Consider the following 23326-nt stretch of genomic DNA (forward strand, 5'->3'; position numbering starts at 1 on the left):
GGAAGGCAGAGGGGGTTTATGTAAGAGCACCTTCCTCACTTCCGTATAGCTCTACATGGCAAATTAACTTGAGTTTTATTTATTTCACCCTCCCTCTGGTTTAATTACATAATTTTTTAAGTTCTGGGATACAGGTGCAGAATGTGCAGGTTACATAGGTATACATATGCCATGGTGGAAATGTTTATTTTTTTAAGTGTAATTTTGCCAAATAATAAACACAGAAGGAAATTGAGATTAGAGGGAAGTGTTTAAAGAGCGGTTACAGAGTAGAAGATTTCATGCTGGAGAGGTTAGCGTCCAATACGAAGAATTTAGGGAGAAACGTAGTTCATTATTGGAGGGTATATTATGTGGTGCCTAAGGTCTGCAAGTTACCTCTTAACAATTTCTGTCCTGCAGATGGAAACTCTTAAGTTTAATTTCTCATAAAAGTCATATGCCTATATAATAGTTATTGATTTCCTTTGGAACTTTTTTCTTTAAGATAATAGTTTACATGTAGTAGTACTTGAAATCTAGGATTATTAACTAATACGGGCCTTGTAGTTAATGGTGGTTGATGGGTTCTAATTTTGAATGCAGGTGAGGGAAGAGAAAGTTATTTCTAGAAAGCATGTTCGCCCTCACTGGACCAAACAGCCTCTCCTTGTAGTAGACTCATTACTTTTGAAGTAATCCCACCACCTATCTGGTGGGAGAACCATCCAAATGAGAAACCTAAAATAATCGGTTCTTGGTAGAGATTCATTATTTCTCCATTTTGTTCTTTAGGAGATTTTCTGTTTTATTTCAACTCATACCTTTAAAGGAATTCCCCAAAGAATGTTTACAGCTAACTTGGAATTTGTAACCTCAGCTCTGGGATTTTTTTCTGAACACTTATTATCTAAAGCTGTGTTGTTGCCTTTAGGGTCATGCCATGCTTGTCTATGTCTGTTGCCTTGTCACTGTGGTCCTATGCCAAGTGCCCTTAGGGGGCCTGAATCTTTCCAATAGACCATGTTTGAAATAGTATGAGTCAATGTACAGTGTAGCCCACACTTGAGAGGATGAATATATGTGCACTGTCCCTTTGCTCTGGATGGAAATAGGTTATTGTTGACTTATTTTTTCAGTGTTTGTTCCTACAGCCCCTTTTTCATATGTTGCTCAATTTCTCTTTCCCTTCTTGGTGCTAACACATCTCAGACCCTTTAGCCAAACCCTTGCCAAAAACAGTATTTTAGTTCTCAGTTCTCAACTGTTTCCGCTGGTCGTGGAGACTTCGAATAAAAATGCACATAGCTATGGAGTGAGGTTTAGCTGGAAAAGGTGACCTTCTTCCAACTTCACGTCAACTTCTGTCTCCTCAAACAGTAGGCTGGCAGTTAGACAGGGAAGTTGTTTTCCCATTTCTCACTGAGTAGATAGTGAATATTTCCATATGGACTTTCTACTATTAATGTTACCCTGATTATTTGTATTAAAATAAAAATTCTGAATGTACACACACACAAAAAAACTCTAAATGTTCCATATATCTAATTTATGCTTACCTTTGGCTGCGGCATGAACCACAGCAGCCTGAGAGATAACCTGGTAAGTTTCAAAACCCCAATAAGACAAAGCTGAGAGTAAAAGGCCTCTTTTGAAAGTTCCTGGGTTTCCCATTACCTATGGAAACAATTATGTTAAGAGTTACAAACTTTGAAAATTTGAAGGTACTGCTACCCCAAGCAAAAATTACATTAATCCTCTCCCATCCCCAAAGCAATGAATCATGATATTGGAAGCTTAATTCATCAAAATCTGTAGTAAAACGATCTCAAAGCGTATCTTATTAAGAAAAAGATATCGCCTGGAGTCGTAGCTTATCTAAAAATCACACTCCTGCTGGAAAGGAAGAGCTACAACTTATTTGCAAATGCATGAATATTGCAAATTGCATGAAGTAAAATATGAGACACCAACACATCATAAAAATGAATCTTACAGACAAGATTAAGAACACAGACAAGAATAATATTGTAATCTTACAGACAAGTAATATGGTAATTACTACATATAAAAAATGTACACGGCTTTTAAATTTTTTTGCAGAGACAGGGTCTCACTGTGTCGCCCAGGCTAGTTTGAAACCTCTGGACTCAAGCAATCCTTCCGCCTCGGCTTCCCAAAGTGCTGGGATTGCAGGCTAATCCAAGGGACCAGGTCTAAAACGGGACTTAAAACTCACTGTTCTAATTTGAAAACTTAAGGCTAACTAGTTTCATACTTAGAACTCCTCTCATCTCTCCACCTATATTATCTATCACCTCCCCATTTGGTTATAAACTTCCAAGGAAAGGGAATATACCTAACTTTTAACCACCCCTCCCCACCATCAGTCCCATAATAATTCTGAAAGATTTTAACTGAGCAGTTAAAAATTTGAGTTTAAAATAATGAAACACCTAGTTCATGTGAAATATGTCATATACACTAATGCCATTCCCCAATTCCCTGACAAGAATAAACAGAGGCCCACGAGCAGTCTAATACCAGAACTGATACAACATGCCGACATCCTTCACTGACGTCATGCAGATAAAACAGGCAACTCAGAAATAATCATTTTTAAACAAAAACCTAAACAGGATGAAATCTCTGCTTCTGAGTTGTTGAATTTTTTAAATCACACCCCACACTTATCAAAGTCTGAAAGTTGCAGCCTCAAGCGCTGTTGCTGTATCTGTCGTCGCCTACAGTGAGAATCATTTCACAGCGCTCAAGGTTCTTTCCCGTCCTGTTCTATGTTTCGCACAGGATGGGCAGGTAGGAGGCAGCTTCCGGGGCGCGTGGGGGCAAACCCCACTCCTTCTCTGACAGCCCCAGCTTAGGATAGTGAAGGTTTGCAAAATGGAAGGGACCTGGCCAAGCGCTCCAGGCACAGTGGCCCCGAGTTCCTTCCTCGGTTCACCACGTTCCCGTAGAACCGTAGGCAGCGCGGGGCCGCCAACCCTGAAGAAGTTAAGGGAGAGCAGGAACCCACTGGGTAGGAGGTGGGAAGCTGGAGCCAGGACCGCGGGGGTACCTCGAAGCCACGGAATCGACAGCGGCCGCAATGCCCACGGCTGCCCGAAGTCCCCGCAGGGAGCCGAGGCCCCGGGGCGGCTCCACGTCGCAATGGCAGAAAGCGCCACAGTCGAGCGGCCAGGGCCATGACCTGCAACTCGCGGGCAGACTCTGCACTACTTCAGGCAGCTACCGAGGCGGGCGGGGCTGAAGAAGCCACAGCCCTTCCGGAGAGAACCGCGTCCACCCGCCTCCTATCCAGCACCTCTTCCGCCCCCATGGTTTCCGGACCACGGGCTTAGGGGGAGGGAAATACCCCGAGTGGGTGGGACTTAGTGGATCTTCCGCGCCTGCGTCCAGCAGACTGAGGCCGTGAGAGCGCTCTCTTTAGGCTCAATGACTTGTTTCTGCTCCATCTCTCCGGAGGTTTGGGCACAAAGATAAGTCGCCAGAACAGAACTGAAAGCTCAGAAATAGACCCAAGAATACAAGTATGCAAGAAAAAAAACTTGTCATTTTAATTATCTGCTGCCTTCAAAAGTACATTGAATCTTGGCAATAGTAAGTCTTTTTTTGGAAATAAATAATTGGAAGAATTAAGTTGCCCAACATGAAGAAGGGAAAGGAAGAGACTGAGCGACTTAAGGGGGTAGATTCAAGAAAGAGTCCAGAGAAGAGGAACAAAAAATGCAAAGCGTTTTGGGAAGAACTAGCGGAAGGAGGCCTCTGGACAGGATATTGATGCCTTTTAATGCTAGGGCATGTGTAGTCAAAAAATAAAATAAATAAAAATTTTTTAAAAACCTGGTCTCCCCTAAAATTCTTCAATAAGATGTTTTACTTACTCCAGCAAAGTATTTTATTTTACTAGAGTAAAATAAAATTTCTTGCTCAAGTGGAATTCTTTTGTGGGAAAATGAAGAGGTTTTGGATCCTACTTGAGGCCTGATAGTGGGTGGAAACACAGACTGCAAATGGAGTACCTACTATAGGTTTCACAAAAAATGTTATGGGTAATAAGGGAGGCGAGTCATGGTTTTAAAAAATTAAGTTGCATTTCTATGGTACTTTTAGTACTGTATAGGGAATTAATACATAATTGTATTGATCTACCAAACTACCTTGTGAAGTAACTGGTATCCCAGGTTTACAAATGAAAAAACTGTAGCTCAAAGAGATGCATTAACCTAACCAAGAATATGTTATAAGATAGGAATCCATGTCTTTCTACTCTTGAGTCGGGTGCTCCTTCTACTATATGATTGCTACCTCCACTAGTTCCTATTAAATCAGCTGTATTTCTTTAGGATTATGTCTTTAAAGTCTATCTTTAAAAATATATAGATCTCCTTCCCAATTTCTGAAACCTACCCTTTTTTTCCCAAAGACAGAATCACTTTTGTTTTACGCATTTCTACTGGTAGCTACCCCCTCAATATTGCTAAATGTTTATGCCACTGGATACCATGATAACACTGAAATTAAGTTTCTGATATGTCTGCTAGAGTGAATTTGTAATGAAGTTTTCAGCTTTGAAAAAAGAAAATTAGATCCTAAGAAAAGTTGCAGGAACTCCCATATATTCTTCAGCTAGAGTCAGCCATTGTTAACTTTCTCTCACATTTGCTTTACCTTTCTTTACATATATTACCTATAATACGCATATTATATTCCTAGTATTTTCTGTTGTTAGGCCTTTTGAGAGTAGATTACAGATATCATGACTCTTCAGTCTTAGAAACAAGACATTCCCTTATTTAGTCTCAGTATAACTACCAAATTCAGAAAACTGAAACTGACAGAATACTATTATTTAATATACAAATTTTGTTTACTTCCCAATGCTGTCCTTTATGCTAATGATTTTTTTTTCTAAATTCAAGATCAAATCTTGATAACATCTTGCATTTGTTATGTTTCTACTTTCTTTAAATCTTTAAATCGTCAGCCTTGGTCTTTCATGACATTAGTATTTTTTAAATGTATAGTCCCATTGGTTTAAAGCAGGGTTTCTCAACCTTGGCACAATTGAACTTTTGGGCTGAAGAATTCCTTCAGCCCCTGTCAAGCCATCAGATGACTGCAGCCTTGGCCAAAATCTGACTGCAACATCAAGAGAGACGATGAGCCAGAACCACCCAGCCAAGCCACTTCTAAATTCCTAAACCACAGAAGCTATGACAGATAATAAATGATTGTTCCTGTTTTAAGCCACTAAGTTTGGTGTTATCTGTTACAGAGCAACTGATAACTAATACAACAACTGAGTAAAGCATAGAGAGTTTGAGCGTGGAGTTTCAGAGGAAAGGTGTGGAAGTTTGATAACCTTAACAATATAGGCTGGGCATAGTGGCTAACACCTGTAATCCCAACACTTCAGGAGGCCAAAGCCGGGGAATAGCTTGAGCCCAGGATGTTCAAGACCAGCCTGGGCAACATAGTGAGACTCTGTCTCTACAAAAAAATGTTTCTGTTTGTTTGTTTGTTTCTTGTTTTTTAATTTGCTGCATGTGGTGGTGCATGCTGTAGTCCCAGCTACCCAGGAGGATGAGCTGGGAGGATCATTTGAGCCCAGGTGTCTGAGGTTGCAGGGAGCGGTGATCACGCCACTGTACTCCAGTCCAGGCAACAGAGTGAGACACCGTCTTTAAAAAAAAAAAGAAAGTAAAAAAGAAAAGTGGCCAGGCCCGGTGGTTCATTCATGCCTGTAATCCCAACACTTTGGGAGGCCGAGGCGGGCAGATCATGAGGTGAGGAGATCCAGACCATCCTGGCCAACATAGTGAAACCCCGTCTCTACTCAAAATACAAAAAAAGGTCAGGCGCAGTGGCTCATCCTGTAATTTCAGCACTTTGGGAGGCCGAGACAGGTGGATCACGAAGTCAGGAGATCTAGACCATCCTGGCTAACACTGTGAAAACCTGTCTCTACTGAAAATACAAAAAAGTAGCTGGGTGTGGTAGCACGCACCTGTAATCCCAGCTACTCGGGAGGCTGAGGCAGGAGAATCACTTGAACCCAGCAGGCGGAGGTTGCAGTGAGCCGAGATCACGCCACTGCACTCCAGCCTGGCGACAGAGCTAGACTCCATCTCAAAAAAAAAAAAAAAAAAAAAAAGAGAAAATACAGATGGAATTCAAAGCTCTGAGACTAACGCTGGGCGTGGTGCCTCATGCCTATAATTCCAGCACTTTGAGAGACTGAGGCCAGTGGATTTCTTGAGCTCAGGAATTTGACACCAGCCTGGGCAACATGGTGAAACCCCATATCTACAAAAAGTACAAAAATTAGCCAGATGCCGTGGCTCGTGCCTGTAGGTCCCAGCTACTTCAGGAGGCTGAGGTGGGAGGATCACTTTAGCCTGAGAGGTTGAAGCTGTGGTGAATCATGTTCGCACCACTGCGTCCCAGCCTGGGTGACAGCAAGAACCTGTCTCACAAAAAAAAAAAAGCTATAAGACAGGATGAGGTAATTAAAAATGTGACTGAAAGAGTGAAGATAGAAATATGACGATCAAAATACATAGGAGAAAGAATATTTTGTGAATATCTCATTCATTTTAACATTCATTTAACTCTCCACCAGGTGTTGTTTTATTTCTAGAACCTTGTTAGGCTTGATATCTAATTCAACACATGTTAAATTAATGGGTGAATGAATAAGAACAAAAGTAGAATGGGATTTAGACTCTAGTTAAGGAGAATGAATAAATGCATTCAATAGCTATGGCACTATGTATTTAAATGATAGATTGCTGTTTGGATACTAAAAGTACAAAACTATCCCCTTGCCTCCACTCTTTCCCTATTTTAGTGGAAAGAAAAGTTTTGAAGGTTGGGTATGGATACTATATATTCTGGGAAATTTGAAATTTGCAATCCAATTAGTGATGCCTGAGAACGTTCATTTACATATGAAGGCAGAATCAAAAATAGAGCCAGAAACCTTTAGTAAAAACAAAAACACTTCTAGTACCTCCCCAGTACACTTCAGCAACAAAGGCCTTGTTTCCGCACTTGCAGTTTGTTCTTGTCTTTTTGCCCCTGCTATCATTCCTGTGCCCCAGATATTTGCATAACTGGCTGCTTCTTATTTTTCAAATCTCAGGTCAAATACCATCTTAGAGAGCTCTTTTCTGATCCCCAGTCTAAATAAGCTCACACTATCCTCAAGTCCCTCTAACACATCACCTTGCCTTAACTTTCATCATGGCACTCTGGCTGTCTGAAATCTCATTTTGTCTTTAACAACTAACTTATTATTCGACTCTCCTGTAGGATAGAAGTTCCTATCTGTCTTGCTCACAAGTGTAGAACAATGCACATAGTAGGCAATCAGGATGTGTTTGCTGAATAAATAAATGAATCCTCACTGGCACTGATATGATTTTAAAAATGTGCAGGCCAGGTATGGTGGCTCACACCTGTAATCCCAGTACTCTGGGAGACCAAGGCTGGCAGATCACTTGAACTCAGGAGTTTGACATCAGCCTGGGCAACATAGTGAGACCCCATTTCTTAAAAATAAATAAAATTAAAATGTTTAGTTTGCATTTTTTGGATTAAGTGTAAAGTTTTTACTTAGGAATGTCTATGTTTCTTCATTTGATACCCTTTCCATTTCTTCTGTAATTAAAAAAAATAAAACCCTTCACCCATTTTTCTATTTTTTTTTTTTTCTTATCAATTTAAATGAACTTAAGAGGCCAGGTGCGGTGGCCCATGCCTGTAATGACAGCACTTTGGGAGGCTGAGATGGATGGATCACCTGAGGTTGGGAGTTCAAGACCTCTGACCAACATGGAGAACCCCATCTCTACTAAAAATACATAATTAGCTGGGCATGGTGGCAGGTGCCTGTAATCCCAGCTACCCGGGAGGCTGAGGCAGGAGAATCGCTTGAACCCGGGAGACGGAGGTTGCGGTGAGCTGAGATTGCACCATTGCATTCCAGTTTGGGCAACAAGAGTGAAACTCCATCTCAAAAAAATAAAAATAAAAAATCAATGAACTTAAGATAGTAACTCTGTCAGGTTTGGGACCAATATTTTTCCTAATGTGTTTTATTGATTTTGTCCCTGTTTCCTTGGGAAGAAGTTCTACATTATCGAGCAGTCATGTATCAATATTTTCCATAGCATTTTGTTTAGTTGCAGGCAGCATGGAGTAGCAAGCAGTCCAGCCTGCCCTTTGAGGTTAGTTTACTTACAATCTGTGACTTCAGAAAAGTAGGCCAATTATTTAGCTTTCAAATCTCATGTTACTCAAATGCAGTTTTCATTTGTAAAATGGGGATACTGGCACCAAATACATCACAAAATCATAAGGATTAAAGGTAATGAAGGATATAAAATGTCCTTGGTAGTGTGCACATTAAGAATGCCCTAAATAAGCATATAAGCATGGTTAAGAGCTAAGATGTATTTCGCTATTTTCATGTTGATAATTTGTCTTAGTAACTTTTTTTTTTTCTTTTTTGAGACAGGGTCTCTCTGTCACCTACGCTGGAGTGCAGAGGCACTAACATGGCGCACTGCAGCCTGAGCCCGTGATCCTCCTGCCTCAGCCTCACGTGTAGCTAGGACTACAGTCGCGTGCCTCCACGCCCAGCTTTTTTTTTTTTACTTTTTGCATCGGTGGAGGGGGTCTCATTTTTTTGCCCCAGGCTGGGCTGGTCTCCAACTCCTGGGCACAAGCCATCCTCCCACCTCTGCCTCCCAAAATGTTCGGATTACAGGTGTGAGCCACGGCGCCCAGTCTTCTCAGTCCAGATATGGTATAAATTTTCTCAAATATTTAAATTATTTAATCCTTAAGGAATTTATTTTGGTGCACCAAACCACTTACCTTAAAGTCAGCTTTGCCTTTTCAGTAAGCGACTGGCCCTCAGAGTAGCCTTGAAGCGCCAGCCTACTGGCAGGGAGCGGACCTGCAGCCCAGAGTCAGCTCCCTGTGGATGGGCGGATCCTCGCGCAGGCTGTGCGGGGCTGGGCGCACACTGGACCCGCCCCCTCCCAGCCCCGCCCCGCCCCGCCCCGCCCCCTTGCTCTGCCAGTCCGGCCCTAGGTTCTCTTGAATCCCTGCGGTCCCGGCAGCGCTCCGGACGCTGCTGGCCTGTTCTCCACCGTCGCTCGACTTCCACCTCTAAGACTCGCACGTGAGTGCGGGCCTCTCCCAGTTCCTGGGCCGGTGAGGCAGCAGCAGCCCAGCAACGGTACCGCCCGGGGGAAAAGGAAAATCCTGGCCTGGAGAATCTAAGCCCGCAGGCTCCGTGCGGCAGGTCCCGCCGGGCCTTGGTGCTGGAAGTGCTCCGTAGCCGGGGATCGGCAGGTCGCGCGGGGGGCTCCCAAGCTAGGTCGCGCGGCCTGGCGGGGCCCAAGCACCGCCGGCGCCTCCTGGAGGAGCCCGGGCTCGGGGCTCAGCTCTGGGCCGCAAGGCCCCGCCTGGGCCTGGCGCTCGCGCACCTGGGGCTAGGGATAGGCTGGGATCCGCCCTCCTTCCCTGGGCGGAGAGGGTCGGGCTTGTGGCCCAGAGAAGGGTGACAGGCCCCGAAATCACTGCAGCACCACGCGGGGAGAGGGATAGGGTACCCACACCACGTCAGTGGTGAAGCCAGTGCCCAATTGAGCAGGGGGCGCGCGCTTCAGAGCACCCGAGAAGCTGGCAGATGAGGTGGGAAGAGGTGACTCCTGATTTCAGAGTAAACAAGGAGGTTGTGAGAAGTAGTCCAGCAGCTCCCGTTTCTCCTCCAGCTTCAAGCTTCTTCTGTCTAGTGTTTTGGGTTCCCTACACCAGGATTGTGGAGGAAGCGCAGGGCCAGAACCCGTTGGGACCGAGCAGACCAGCCATTTATGTTGCGCTTAATGATCGTCTGCACTTTTTGCATATCCTTAGCGTTGTCTTTTTGAGGCCGCCTCTATAATGGATAATCAAATAGAGGGAAGGGCGGGATTGAATATTGTAACTATTGATTGCAATGCCCCACAACAACTGTGCTAGACAGTTTTTATATGTTAGCTTATTTAACGCTCCCAAGCACTTATTGAAGTGATGTTACTCTGTTTCATTCTCCAGGAAACTCAGGTTGAATAACTCATCGGATTACACAACTGGTAAGTGGTGGCATTGGGGTTTGGAATTCAAGTTCGTATGGTTTTAGGGCACAGGCTTTATTGCTTAATGTAAAAGAACGTTATTCTTTGGGATAAGCCAGATACCTAGGTTTCAAATCTATGCTATGAAGGCTGTTAGCTGTATGACCTTGGGCAGGATACTTCACCTTTTAGGGCCTGTTTCTGCATTTGTGAAATAGAGATAAAATGTCACAAGGTTGCTATGAGAATTAAATTAGATCCTACTTGTAAAACATTTAGCAAAGTGCTTGGCACATAGTTAGTGGTAAGCTATATATAGTCACATATATCCTGATGTCATTAATTAAGGTTAGCAAACTAGCTCTCTGTGTGTGCTGCCAGCCAGAGCCAAACACAACTTATACAAGCCTAGGACATAGGTAGAGGGAAACAGCAAAGGATGGGAAACGGAAAGGGAATGAAAACAGGTGACATTTATAATGGCAATTATAATGACACCAAGAGATGTCTCAGTCATTAATCTGTGGTACCCAGGGCCACTTTTTGCCTTTGTGAGAATTTTTAGGAGGTCCGTTCCTTTTGGCTGATGAATTGGAAAAATACATCCCACTCTGGGCTGAAGAATTTCAAACTCTGGGACTGGATCACTTTGAGACTCTAGATGTGAGGGGGAGCTGAATTTTAGGACCCCACAGACCAAAAGGTGCCTGGCACAAACCCCACAGTGAAGTCTGCAGTTCTCTTTCAGGATTTCTTCTCTCAGGTCTAGTCCCTGAAGAATGGGAAGGGAGAGGAGGCTCCAGTATGGGAGAAGCAAATGAAGTGTTTGCCATTAAGGGTTGCATAATGACTGGACACCCCTTCTAATTTTATCTGTAACTGTGAACAGTTTATAGACAATGGTCTTCATTTTCACATAAGTTTATGGCAACCTATTATACTTTTAAAATGTTTTATTTTCTATGCTCTTTATGATGATATCACTGCTGCCCTGAGTATTTCCCTTGCATCATCTGTTTCGGTACCTAGTTCGTATTGTACTCCAACACCTATCAATTATTTTATTTACTTATTTATTTATTTTATAATAAAGATAAGGTCTTATTATGTTGCCCAGGCTGGTCCTGAATTCCTGGGCTCAAGTGCTCCTCCTGCCTTGGCCTCCCAAAGTGCTGGGGTTACAGGTGTGAGCCACCACACCCAGCCTTATCAATTCTTGGAATAGCTTTATCCATAGTTTTCTTTGCCCTCTTTGTTTTTTGGTACTATCACTGGACTTTTTTTCTTACTAGTGTTAGAGTTTTCTTTTTTTTCTCCTTTTCAAATGTTCTTTAGTCAGTGATTTATTATGCTAGAAAGTATGCCTGTTAGCAAAACTAAGAAAGTAAATGTTAGACGTGAAAAATGATTATATGTCATTTGACCTTCAAAGATTCATAATGCCACCACTGCTCACCAAAGCATGATCTTTCAGGTGGATCTTTTAGCAAGACTCAATGTCACTTCTATGGGTTGTACTCAGTGACCTGCAGGAGTCCTAACTAGAGCATTCCTTTACTGTTCCCACCATTACCTTCACCCGACAATCTAGCTTCCTTCCCACCAATATTTTCCCTTCTTGTTCTTACTTGTGAGTGGGAATCATATTGGGGGTTTTTTTGGAGAGACTGTTTATTCTTTTAATATAACAGCTTAGCAGTATGCAATCCTAACTTTTTAAAAGACATTAAAATTCATCAGTATTATGGTCACATTTACCAATATGAATTAGGTGGATAACATATTAGTAAGTGTCTTCATGAAAAAAAATAGAAGGAAATACTACATACTGATTTTAGTAAATAATTTTGAAATGTCCTCTTGCAAATGGTTATATTATATCTAGTTCCTGTGAAAATTACCGGAACAACTGTGTGGTTTCTGGACACGTTGTTATCGGGCTATTTCACCTTCCCCGGCTTTTAGTTTACCATGCCTCTAGACTAAGGTGATGGTCAGTACTTGTTAAAAGAGGTACCTGCAACTGTAAAGAGGAACTTACTTGTCTGTCCACATTTTCATGTTTATGTGTCAGAATTTTTTAAAAAGAAGTGAAAATTAAGACAAATACTTCCTGATGATATTATCAAAACAATTTTATAAAATATGTAAAATTGCACCCCACCTTCAGTACTTCTTGCTCTCCTTCTTTATTGTTCCCTGTAACACTTACTGCCACCTGACATACTATACATGTTACTTACTTGTCTTTATTGTTTTCTGCCTCCCTGCAGTGTAACTCACCTCTCCCTCCTGGGGATGGTTGCCTGCTTTGTTTATTGTTGGCTCTCCAGCACCTTAGAACAGTGCCTGACACACAGTAGGCAATCTATAATATTTGTTCAATAAGTGTTGAATGAATTAATAGTACTATTAAACTGCTCATGATTGGGAAATATAAAGGGATTTGCCCTAAAATTAAAAACAGCTACAATGTATGTGTTAAGTAACCAGGACGTGAATATTCTTGAAATCAGGAAATGTATAAACATCTTAACTGTCTTTGCCCAATATACAAACTTTTAAACCTTGGGAACCACGTGGTTGTAGTTGTTGCTACTTTAAACTGAAGGCATTTTTATATGATTTGTTCACCGTGAACTAGAAAGGAGCACATAGTGATAAATTGTGAAGTGCTCAACTTGCCCAATTAAATATACATGTTCCCCTACAAAGAGAAGGAAAGGAGTCAAATTTTGGAAAGCATGCATTTAGAGTTGGGGCATAGTGGACACCAGGGCAGGTGAGAGGTTCTGATGGCTGGTTCAACATCTGGGAAATTCCAGAAGGGGGAAAATTCTTAATGAGCTCTGAGGCGAATGAGAACCCCAGGAGACTTCAGTCTCTGCAGGTTGGTGTGCCTTAATATCAGATCCAGCCTGCCTGCTGCACAGCTGGCCAGCAGCTTTACTTAGCCCTTATAATGAAAAACTTTTCAACTGAACACTTGGGATTTTCAGGTAGGGGATGCAGCTCTGATTTTCATTGAGGGTAAAAGATGATTCACTTTGTAGACATGTATTTCATAGCCAGCTTTGCCAAGATGCATGTTGCATAAAGTGAGGCAATAGTGAGATGTTGCCACTGCTTCTTTTTTTCTTAAGCCAGTCAAATTTAGCAGTAGGGGATTGTATACCAATATTAGTGACACTGATGTTAGTAACTTCTTATTTGTAACTTTTTAATTTTAATTTTATTTTTTCTGCTTATGTAGCTAATAAGTTCTGATAACCCTTCTTTTAAAAAAAAATTTTATTTATTTATATATGAGATGGGGCCTGATTCTGCCACCCAGGTTGGAGTGCAGCAGCATGATCTCGGCTCACTGCAACCTCCACCTCCCAGGCTCAAGCAATGACTCCTCAGTCCCCAGAATGACTGGTACCACAGGCACACCCCACCATGCCCGGCTAATTTTTGTATTTTTGTAGAGACGGGGTTTAGCCATGTTGTCCAGGTTGCTGTTGAACTCCTGAGCTCAAGCCATCTGCCTGCCTCAGTCTTCCAAAGTGCTGGGATTATAAGGATCAGCCACCATGCCTGGCCCAACCCTGCTTCTATTAATAACTTCTATTAATACCTCACTAAATGAACCTATGATGAACTGTTCATTTGATGGGCTTGAAAATACAATCAGTGATACTTCTAAAATGTATATACAGTAACCAAGGGACTAGAAAAGTGGTATAACCTGAAACACATGTTAAGTAAACTTTGTAGCCAGCTATGAATCATGGAATAGAACAATTTCAGGATTTTCTAGAGAAATTAATGAAGGGTCCTTAGTTGATTGCTTACTTTGTAATGATAAAGACAAGGTAAAACTGCACCTACTTTTTATTTTTGAAGTTAGAGTGATAACATATCAACCTTTTCATGTTAACTCCTGCTTTCCTCAGTTCTACGTGTCCAAGCATCAGCAATGATATCACTATTTAGATTTTGCTCAAGATAGTTTAAGAATCTGGAAACTTTTTAAAGTGTGGCTAAAAGCTGATTTATTTTACTGTCATGATAGATGCTAAGAGCTTAATAATGTGAGATTTCATGGATGCTAATAAAATTTACTTCCTTATCGTGCTGCGTCTACTTAATAGACTGGGCCCTGTGTTTTGTTTGTTTATTTAAGTCATCTGAGCACTTAATAACAATTTTGAATGGCCGGGCGCGGTGGCTCAAGCCTGTAATCCCAGCACTTTGGGAGGCCGAGACGGGCGGATCACGAGGTCAGGAGATCAAGACCATCCTGGCTAACACGGTGAAACCCCGTCTCTACTAAAAATACAAGAAAATTAGCCGGGCGAGGTGGTGGGCGCCTGTAGTCCCAGCTACTTGGGAGGCTGAGGCAGGAGAATGGCGTGAACCCGGGGGGGCGGAGCTTGCAGTGAGCCGAGAGCGCGCCACTGCACTCCAGCCTGGGGCACAGAGCAAGACTCCGTCTCAAAAAAAAAAAAAAAAAAAAACAATTTTGAGCCAAGATATCTAACTAGTGGAGAAGTTTCTAGATACATTTTTTTTCAGATATAGCTTTTTGTTTGTTTGTTTTGAAACGGAATTTGGCTCTTTTTGCCCAGGCTGGAGTGCAGTGGCACGATCTTGACTCACTGCAACCTCCGCCTCCCTGGTTCAAGCAATTCTCCTGCCTCAGCCTCCTGTGTAGCTAGGATTACAGGCAGACACCACCATGCCCAGCTAATGTTGTATTTTCAGTAGAGACAGGTTTTACCATGTTGGCCAGGATGGTCTTGAACTCCTGACCTCAGATGATCCGCCCACCTCGGCCTCCCAAAGTGCTGGGATTACAGGCACGAGCCACCGTGCCTGGCCCCAGATATTGTTTTTTTGATAGAGATGGAGACTGAGTTTGGAAAACTTTATCCTTTTTCTTCCATTTCTCCTTTTTGTCCTTATAAATATTCTGAAGTTTTCTACTCATTTTTAAAAATCCTTTAGTACCACTTCCTAAACAAGTTACATATTCATTATAATTAAATCAGGGTCAGGATACATTAATGGAAAAGACCTTAGTAATTACTTAAAGAAAGGGATTGACTCAACTCTTAGTTTTAACAGCTGAAGGCTGGATGCAGTGGCTCACGCCTGTAATCCCAGCACTTTGGGAGGCCAAGGTGGGCGGATTGCAGGCAGATTACCTGAAGTCAGGAGCTGGAGACCAGCCTCGTCTCTACTAAAAATACAAAAATTAGCTGGGCGTAGTGGCGGCGCCTGTAATCCCAGCTACTCAGGAGGCTGAGGCAGGAGAATCATTTGAACCCAGAAGGCAGAGGTTGCAAGTGAGCCAAGATCGCCATTGCACTCCAGCCTGGGCAGCAAGAGTGAAAGTCCATCTCAAAAAAAAAAAAAAAATTTTAACAGCTGAAAAAACCCGAGGCCCAGAGAAGTGACATCAGTTGCCTAAATGCCCGCCATTGTGGTATGACTAACACAGAACCAGTCCCTTTCTTTTTTTTTGTTTTTTTGAGATGGAGTCTTGCTTTGTCCCCCAGGCTGGAGTGCAGTGGCACAATCTTGGCTCACTGAAACCTCCACCTCCTGTGTTCAAGTGATTCTCCTGCCTCAGCCTCCCAAGTAGCTGGGGCTACAGTGCACCATGCCCGACTAATTTTTATGTTTTTAGTAGACACAGGGTTTCGCCATGTTAACCAGGCTGGTCTCAGATTCCTGACCTCAGGTGATCTGCCTGTGTTGGCCTCCGAAGTGCTGGGATTACAGGTGCGAGCCACCACGCCCAGCCCAGTCCATTTCTTTTGACACCTGATCCAGTGATTCTTCCTTTTTGTTTCTTGTTTTGTTTTGTTTTATGTATGTTTGTGCTTGACTTTATTCCCTATCTTCATTTCTAGTATCCTCTGGTAGTGATTAAAAAAATAAATCTGGGCATCACTTTCTTACTAAATACAGAACAAGCTTAGTTTAAATTCTTTTAATGTGAGTTTTTTACTGTCAGAGTCTGGGTATTAAGTGCAGTATATTCCTGAGAATAAGTGTTGCTGCTCTAAGATGATCTAATGTCACCTACGTACATGGTAGACCTGTGTGTGTAGAGACACACTAGCAAGGAGAACATGCTTTCTTAGTCTTAAGTAATTTACAATTTAATGGGTTATCTTGAAGAGGAACTGCTATGAGATAAATAAAGTATAAACCATTCCAGTTCTTCCATTCTTTGGCAAGCTTTTGTTATTCTGGTTACCTTTGTTTGAGAACCATATAACTAGTTTTAGCCTCAGTATTAATCTTGTAATTTTAAAGATATTATTTTATTAGTTTGTGTCAGGCTGAATATTACTTTTGATATTAACAAGCCACAAGGAAATTAATTAGAGAATATTGCTGTTACACTAAGTAACTATTTTTTGATATTGTTTTTAATTGAAAAATCATAATTGTGTGCATCTATGGAGTTTATTTATTTTTACGAATACGTTTTTACTTGACAGCTAAGTAACTATTAATTAGAGGCTTTAGTGCCCTGGAGGGATTTTGGCATAAAGGGGAAAATACGTGGGTTTATGCTGTGGTGCTGACAGTAGCTTTGTGATCCCATGTAAGTAATTTAACCTTTTTGAAGAAATTTGTATTTTTTTTCCTAGTAGATATTATGCATTGTTTTGAAGATTAACAGTGTGCTGAAAATTATCAACATATTCTGGGTCAATCAATTCAGACACTGGAGTGCCTTACATTAAAGTCAAACCTGTGACACATGGACCTTTCACCATGTAGTAATCATTATCCTGCCTAACTCACAGAGTTTTTGTAAGGTTCAGAAGATAATATATTATTTGGAAGCACTTTGAAAACTGTAAAAGAAATAATATCTGTCTAGTTGTATGGAATTATTACCTATCTTTTCTTTCCCCTTATTCTTCTACTCCCCACTCTCTTACTGTCTACCCTTAAATATAAGGGTGAAAAAGAAATCTAGTAGTCAGTAGCAATAAGATTGCACATTTTTTTATAGTGGAGTATAGTTTTAATTGCCAGTAAAAGTAGAAATCTCTGGGGAGCTTCTTCAGCTCCAAGAGCACTAATTGTTCTCTGAGTGTACCACACAATTTTATACTCTTGTATACTCTTTCTGTGTATACATAGTTAGCTAAGTAGCTAAATATTTATTTCGTTTTGGCCTCCTCCCCAAACCCCACTTTTGGAACACCTAGAAAGTATTCAATAAGTAATTGTTTTTTGAATGGATCTCCCCAATTTGATTATAATGAGCTACAAGCTCTTCCATTGCTGTATAATGTCCCTGCTGTCCTTAGCAAAATAATGGGTTTACAGTAACCTCATAATAAATACAGTTGCTAGTTTGGCCTGGGAACTCTCAGGAACTTAGCAGCCTTGGGATTTACAGCCGTGTTACCTGCTCTGTGCCCCCCCTGCTTTTATTTTTAAGTAGGGGAACACTTATTACTGTTCTGAGCAGCACAATTGGAGAAACACTGCCTAGGGTGTTTATTGCTGATGTTGCTGGGCCGGTTCCAGCTGCCCCAAGGTTGCCCTTGTGTGCTTTCAGTAGCGGTCAGGCAGGATGTACTGCGGAATAGCAGTTAGTGAATCATGGTATTAGAACCAGAAGGAACATCTGAGAATTTTTTATAGTAAGCCAGTCTCTTTATTTTTCAGCTGAAGACTGAAGGAACTTTACTAAAGGGATTGGTAGATGGGCACTGACTTCTCCTTCACAATTGTTTTAGGACACATTTTGAGTCACTGACATGAGCCTGCGCTCCCCTCACCTGCGTACCTTATCTATGCTCAAGGCTGACTATTTTGCCAAATTAATTTTATGTAAATCCCAAAAAGTATTATTGTTTCAAGAAGCTTTTCATAAATAAGGATGAGAAAGCTGCTTTATGTCTTACTACTTAATAATAAGCCATCTATGCTGAGACAATCAATTAAAATCCCTGAGTCATTAATAAAATAATTGCTACAATTCATGCAGTGTCCAAACCTACAATTGTCAGGGTTTGTATTAAGTTTATTTTTCTATTTTAACCTTATTTCCATTGAAGGATAAGTATCAGGGTTTTTTAATATCCCCATTTTATAAATTAGGAAATTGAAATTCAGATAGATAATTTGGCAGAGGTGACACATCCAAATTAGTGGTGGGAGAGAAATTTGAACAACACACACTAACTCCAGAGTTATTGCTCTTTCTGCTACAAATAACCTGTGCCAGATGTCATGCTTCAGGAAGAAGAGGAAGTGGTAAAATATGATCGCTGCCCACAGTTCACAGTATATAGACGGAGTGATGAGCCACAAATACAAGTAACAATAGTGGAAAGAAAATAGAATCAGTGCCATAACAGCATGAGGGGTATCAGCAGGGTATCAGCCACAGCTGTATGAAGGAAGTATCATTTGAAGTGTTTGTTTTGTTTTGTTTTGAGATAGCGTCTCACTCTGTCACCCAGGCTGGAGTGCAGTGGTGCCATCTCAGCTCACTGCAACCTTCGCCTCCTTGGTTCAAGCGATTCTCCTGCCTCAGCCTCCCGAGTAGCTGGGATTACAGGCACCTGCCACTATGCCTGGCTAATTTCTGTATATTTAGCAGAGACAGGGTTTCACCATGTTGATCAGGCTGAGTGTTGAACTCCTGACCTCAAGTGATCCCCTGCCTCGCCCACCCAAAGTACCGTGATTACAGGTGTGAGCCACCGTGCCCGGCCTGAAGTGGATCTTGAAGAACTTGAATGGGCAGAGGTAGCTGTTCAGGTAGACTAGGGGTAGATGTTGGCAGAGCCATGAATTCTAGGCTTAGTTTATTGGACTATCACTTTTTAATCAGAAGTGATAAAATCATAATGTGAATGGAGAGAAAATGGCAGTGGGAATACCCATTAGGAGACTATTATGTTAGGCAGGTGACAGATATAGAAGACCTGAAGTTAAGGTTGTGACTCTGGGGACAGGGAAGGGGCTATATCTCCACGTTTGGGAGAGATTTGGGTTTCTAGTAGGCAGAATCTCTGTGACATCTTTACTGGATAAATCTAAGAGTAGGTTTAAGGAGGAATGAGAAAAGAGAAAGTAGATAAGACTTCAGGATTTTCAGCCAGGGCATGGTAATGACCAGATGCCTTAAATTTCACATATCAGATACTACTTTAAATATTAGGTCTTAATTCTCAGTTCCTTAGGTTTATTTCTGTTATAATACTGATTCAGAACATTAGGGTGAATGGGAGAATGATTGATATGTTTGGTATTTCTAGGGATTATTTGCATTTCAGAAGAGGTGTTTGGATCAAATTATTGTCCAATAAGTAATAATCTGTACAGTAGGAAGATATTGTCTAATCCTAGGAATTATTTGTGCTTTCTACCCTGCTCTTGAAGGAGTAAAATACTACATAGAATTATTCTTTAGTTGCTTATTTATTCTTTGCCAGGTGACTTATCCCAGCCAAATCTTTCACACTAAAAGAGTATAAAACATTTGCTTTATTTTCCCTCATAATTTTTTTTTTTTTTTTTTGAGACGGGGTCTTGCTCTGTCACCCAGGCTGCAGTGTATAGCTTACTGTGGACTTGAACTCCTGGACTTGAGTGAGCCTCCTGCCTTAGCCTACCGAGTAGCTGGGACTGCAGGTGCATGCCACCTTGGCTGGCTAATTTTTTAAATCAATCTTTCTTTTCTTTTCTTTTCTTTTCTTTTCTTTTCTTTTCTTTTCTTTTCTTTTCTTTTCTTCCTTTTCTTTCTTTTCTTTTCTTTTTTTCTGAGATGGAGTCTTGCTCTGTCACCCAGGCTGGAGTGCAATGGTGCAGTCTCACTCACTGAAACCTCCGCCTCCCAGGTTCAAGTGATTCTCCTGCCTCAGCCTCCTAAGTAGCTGGGATTATAGGCACGCACCACCATGCCTGGCTAATTTTTTTTTTTTTTTTTTTTTTTTTTTAAGAGAATGAGGTCTCTGTTGCTCAGGCTGGTCTTGAACTCCTGGGCTCAAGTGATCCTACTGCCTCAGCCTCCCAAAGTGCTGGAATTACAGGTATGAGCCAATATGCCCAGCTCCCATTGTGATTTGTGGATAAAATATGCTATTGCTCTCTTAAAAAATTGTATATCATATACTGGATAATTACATTAAAAGGAAATGAGAACAGCATCTTCATGAATATTACTATTAACAAGATTCCAGACCCTAGTGTTTATGTAATTTCTTCCATTTGCCATTCAGCCATAATGGTTTCAGGATAAAATTGAGGCCACAGTCAGAGTCATTTTCAGAGGGGAATGCTGCTAATAGAGGAAATTTGTTTCCTGGCAGCAATGCAGTAGTGTAACTGTCAGCAATTTGTTAAATAATCAGCTGTGCCTGGCATGTTGTTTTTGTAGCTTTTGTATAAGCATTTTTAGGGAAAAAAATAATGCTCTTCTGATATGTGGTGTCTCTTTGCTGTGAGACTGACTTCACACATAGATGTCTGCATTCTCTCTTGAATTCTCCCCATCCTTGGAAATTTGAAGACTTTTCTGCTGGCTGGTAGAGAATCCTCTACATGTTTTTTTTGGAAGCTTTAGCAATCATTGCTCATTCTATGTTCATCCACAGGGCACTGCATTATGCTTGGTACTGCTGACATACAACTTACAAGACTCTAAACTACATTATGCCAAAAAAAAAATCATACAACTAACATTTATTTTACAGATTCTGTATTAGATACAAAAGACAGGATGCCTGGCACATGCCAGATTTACAAATTTACTTGCAGTATCTCCATTTTTACTGATGAGGAAATCTAGGCTCAGGGAGTTGAAGTTACTTATACGTGGTCACACAGCAAGTGCCAGATGGAGGGTTCTACAGGGCGTGGTGGCGGGCACCTGTAATCCCAGCTACTCGGGAGGCTGAGGCAGAGAATTGCTTGAATCTGGGAGGCGGAGGTTGCAGTGACCTGAGATTGTGCCACTGCACTCCAGCCTGGATGACAGAGCAAGACTCCGTCTCAAAAAAAAAAAAAACTGGGGGTGTGCATTACCCCAAATTTGATCTTGTTCCTGTAATGCAGTAATCTGTTACTATTAGTGCAATAGGAATTCAAAGGAACACCTTAGTACGGATTGGAATAATCAGGATAATCATGCAATGGAATAATAAAAAAATAAGAAACATGGGATAGATAAGAAAGGATCAGACCCTAGAGGCAGATAGTGATAAAATAATAATAATGATAAAATGTGAGCACTTACTGTATACTAGGACTGTTTAAATATATATATCTTGTATATATTTTGTTTGTTTTTGTTTTGTTTTTGTTTTTGTTTTTTTGAGATGGAGTCTCACTCTGTCACCCAGGTTGGAGTGCAGTGGCATGATCTTGGCTCACTGCGAACTCTGCCTTCCAGTCTCAAGCAATTCTCCTACCTCAGACTCCAGAGTAGCTGAGATCACAGGCTCATTCCACCACACCCAGCTAATTTTTGTATTTTAGTAGAGATGAGGTTTCACCATGTTAGCCAGGCTGGTCTTGAACTCCTGACCTCAAGTAGTCCACCTGCCTAGGCCTCCCAAACTGCTGGGAATACAGGTGTGAGCCATGGTGCTCGGCCAGCTTTGTTTTTAAATGGGATTTCTAGCTACTTCTAAGACTATGCAACCTACTTCATTTTTCTTAGTCTTTATTTATTTAGGAATCTTAGTATTGATTTTTGACATGTGTTAAGAACTGCTACTATTTTTAGAGAGTTCAATAGAATTATCAAATTTTTTTTATAAGACATTAGTTGTTTTTGACATTACAAAGGCTCTTCTAATGGTAATCTTTGTTATTTCAGATTTGCTTAGGCATTTTATACAGCACAGGAATCCTACTGCCATATTTAAATATAACAAGATAATGAGCGGATTTGTTTCTGTGGTCCTAGAACTTCAGCTAAATCTCAAAGTGAGGGGCAAAGGGCATTAAGTATTATCCCATTGTAAGGATGTTTGCCAGTAGCTCTAGGGTAGTAGGTACCTTCTCTCCTGCAGAACCTGCCCTAGCACCATCAACGTCCACTGGCTAAGTGGACATCCAGATGGGAAATGCAATGCCTAGTTCCTTTTCTTGGTGACACCTGCATCCCCTTTCATTCCCTGGGTTCACGGATGAAGGCAGCTCACCTGCAATACTGCATTCCTTCTCAAGTCCAGCCCCCATCATGTGCTCCACCCTATCCCCAGTCCTTTTCGTATTTAGATTGGATACTGGGGAAGGAGGGGTCTATGGAAGTTAAGCTAACTCTGATATTTCTTAGCAAGTCATAAGGGAAGATGGACCACACCTTCTCTCTGTAGAACAGTAGGCTTGTCAACCTTGTCTACACATTCGAATCATCCAAGGAGCTGATGTCAAGGTTGTACCCTAAACTAGTTAAAATCTCTTTAAGTGGAACTCCGGCATCAGTAGCTTTGAAAGCTCCCCCAGCTGATTCCAGGAAGCAGCCAATATTGAGAACCACGGCTGCAAAATATTGGGAGCTGGGGGTAGAGTGGGGGGAAAGGGGGCTTTGGGGTTTTTGGTTTTAGCCAAAAAATCTGTGAAAACAGAAAATATCCCACTCAGTGTCTTGTTAAATAAACAAAAATAAAACTTAATCTGTTTTGTAGTATAATGTTAGGCATACCTTTAAGTGAAGGATCAAGATAATACTTGGAGTTTTTCTGAATGATAAAATTTATAGTTAAGGTAAAAAGAAGATTAGTTTTTTCTTTTTTTTTTTTAGACAGAGTCTCTGTTGCCCAGGCTGGAATGCAGTGGCACAATTATAGCTCACTACAGGCTCAATCTCTTGGGTTCAAACAATCCTCTTGCCTCAGCCTTCCTAGTAGCTGGGATTATAGGCACACGCCACCATGCTTGGCTAATTTTTTTATTTTTAGTAGAGACGAGGTCTTGCTGTATTGCCCAGGATGGTCTCAAATTCCTAAGCTCAAGCCATCCTTCTGCCTCAGCCTCCCAAAGTGCTGGGATTACAGGCTGAGTCAGCCCAGCCAAGAAGATTAGTATGTCTTATTAGCCATCTTAAAAGCTGCATTTTACTGTCATTCAGTAAATGAATTTTATCCTAGCAAGAGAATCTGATGGAGGCAATATCACTGTAATGAGCTAATAGACACCCACATCCCAAGGAGGCA

At 41.4% G+C, this 23326-nt stretch overlaps 2 protein-coding genes across 10 annotated transcripts in view; one reads left to right on the forward strand and one right to left on the reverse strand.

Annotated features, from left to right (window-relative positions):
- Positions 1-8989, reverse strand: part of RMDN1 (regulator of microtubule dynamics 1) — a 42010-nt gene extending 33021 nt beyond the window's left edge. For 3 of the 6 annotated variants that reach the window (XM_025393682.1, XM_025393681.1, XM_025393680.1), the window contains exons 1-2: positions 3056-3321; positions 1539-1656 (exon numbers count right to left, since the gene is read on the reverse strand). In XM_025393682.1, the coding sequence (XP_025249467.1) occupies positions 1539-1656; positions 3056-3184 (247 nt within the window). In that variant the 5' untranslated portion in view covers positions 3185-3321. Of the gene's footprint in view, positions 1-1538; positions 1657-3013; positions 3322-8883 lie in introns of those variants that run through there. The other 3 variants (XM_025393678.1, XM_025393683.1, XM_025393684.1) reach the window with 2 other exon arrangements.
- An 89-nt stretch (positions 8990-9078) lies between these two features.
- The window catches only part of CPNE3 (copine 3), a 46132-nt gene continuing 31884 nt past the window's right edge, over positions 9079-23326 (forward strand). The window contains exons 1-2 of one of the 4 annotated variants that reach the window (XM_025393843.1): positions 9079-9193; positions 10111-10148. The gene's annotated coding sequence lies outside the window, so the exon portion shown is untranslated. Of the gene's footprint in view, positions 9251-10110; positions 10149-23326 lie in introns of all 4 variants that reach the window. The other 3 variants (XM_025393845.1, XM_025393844.1, XM_025393846.1) reach the window with 3 other exon arrangements.

This window comes from Theropithecus gelada, chromosome 8 (assembly GCF_003255815.1).
Source record: "Theropithecus gelada isolate Dixy chromosome 8, Tgel_1.0, whole genome shotgun sequence".
NCBI lineage: Eukaryota > Metazoa > Chordata > Mammalia > Primates > Cercopithecidae > Theropithecus > Theropithecus gelada.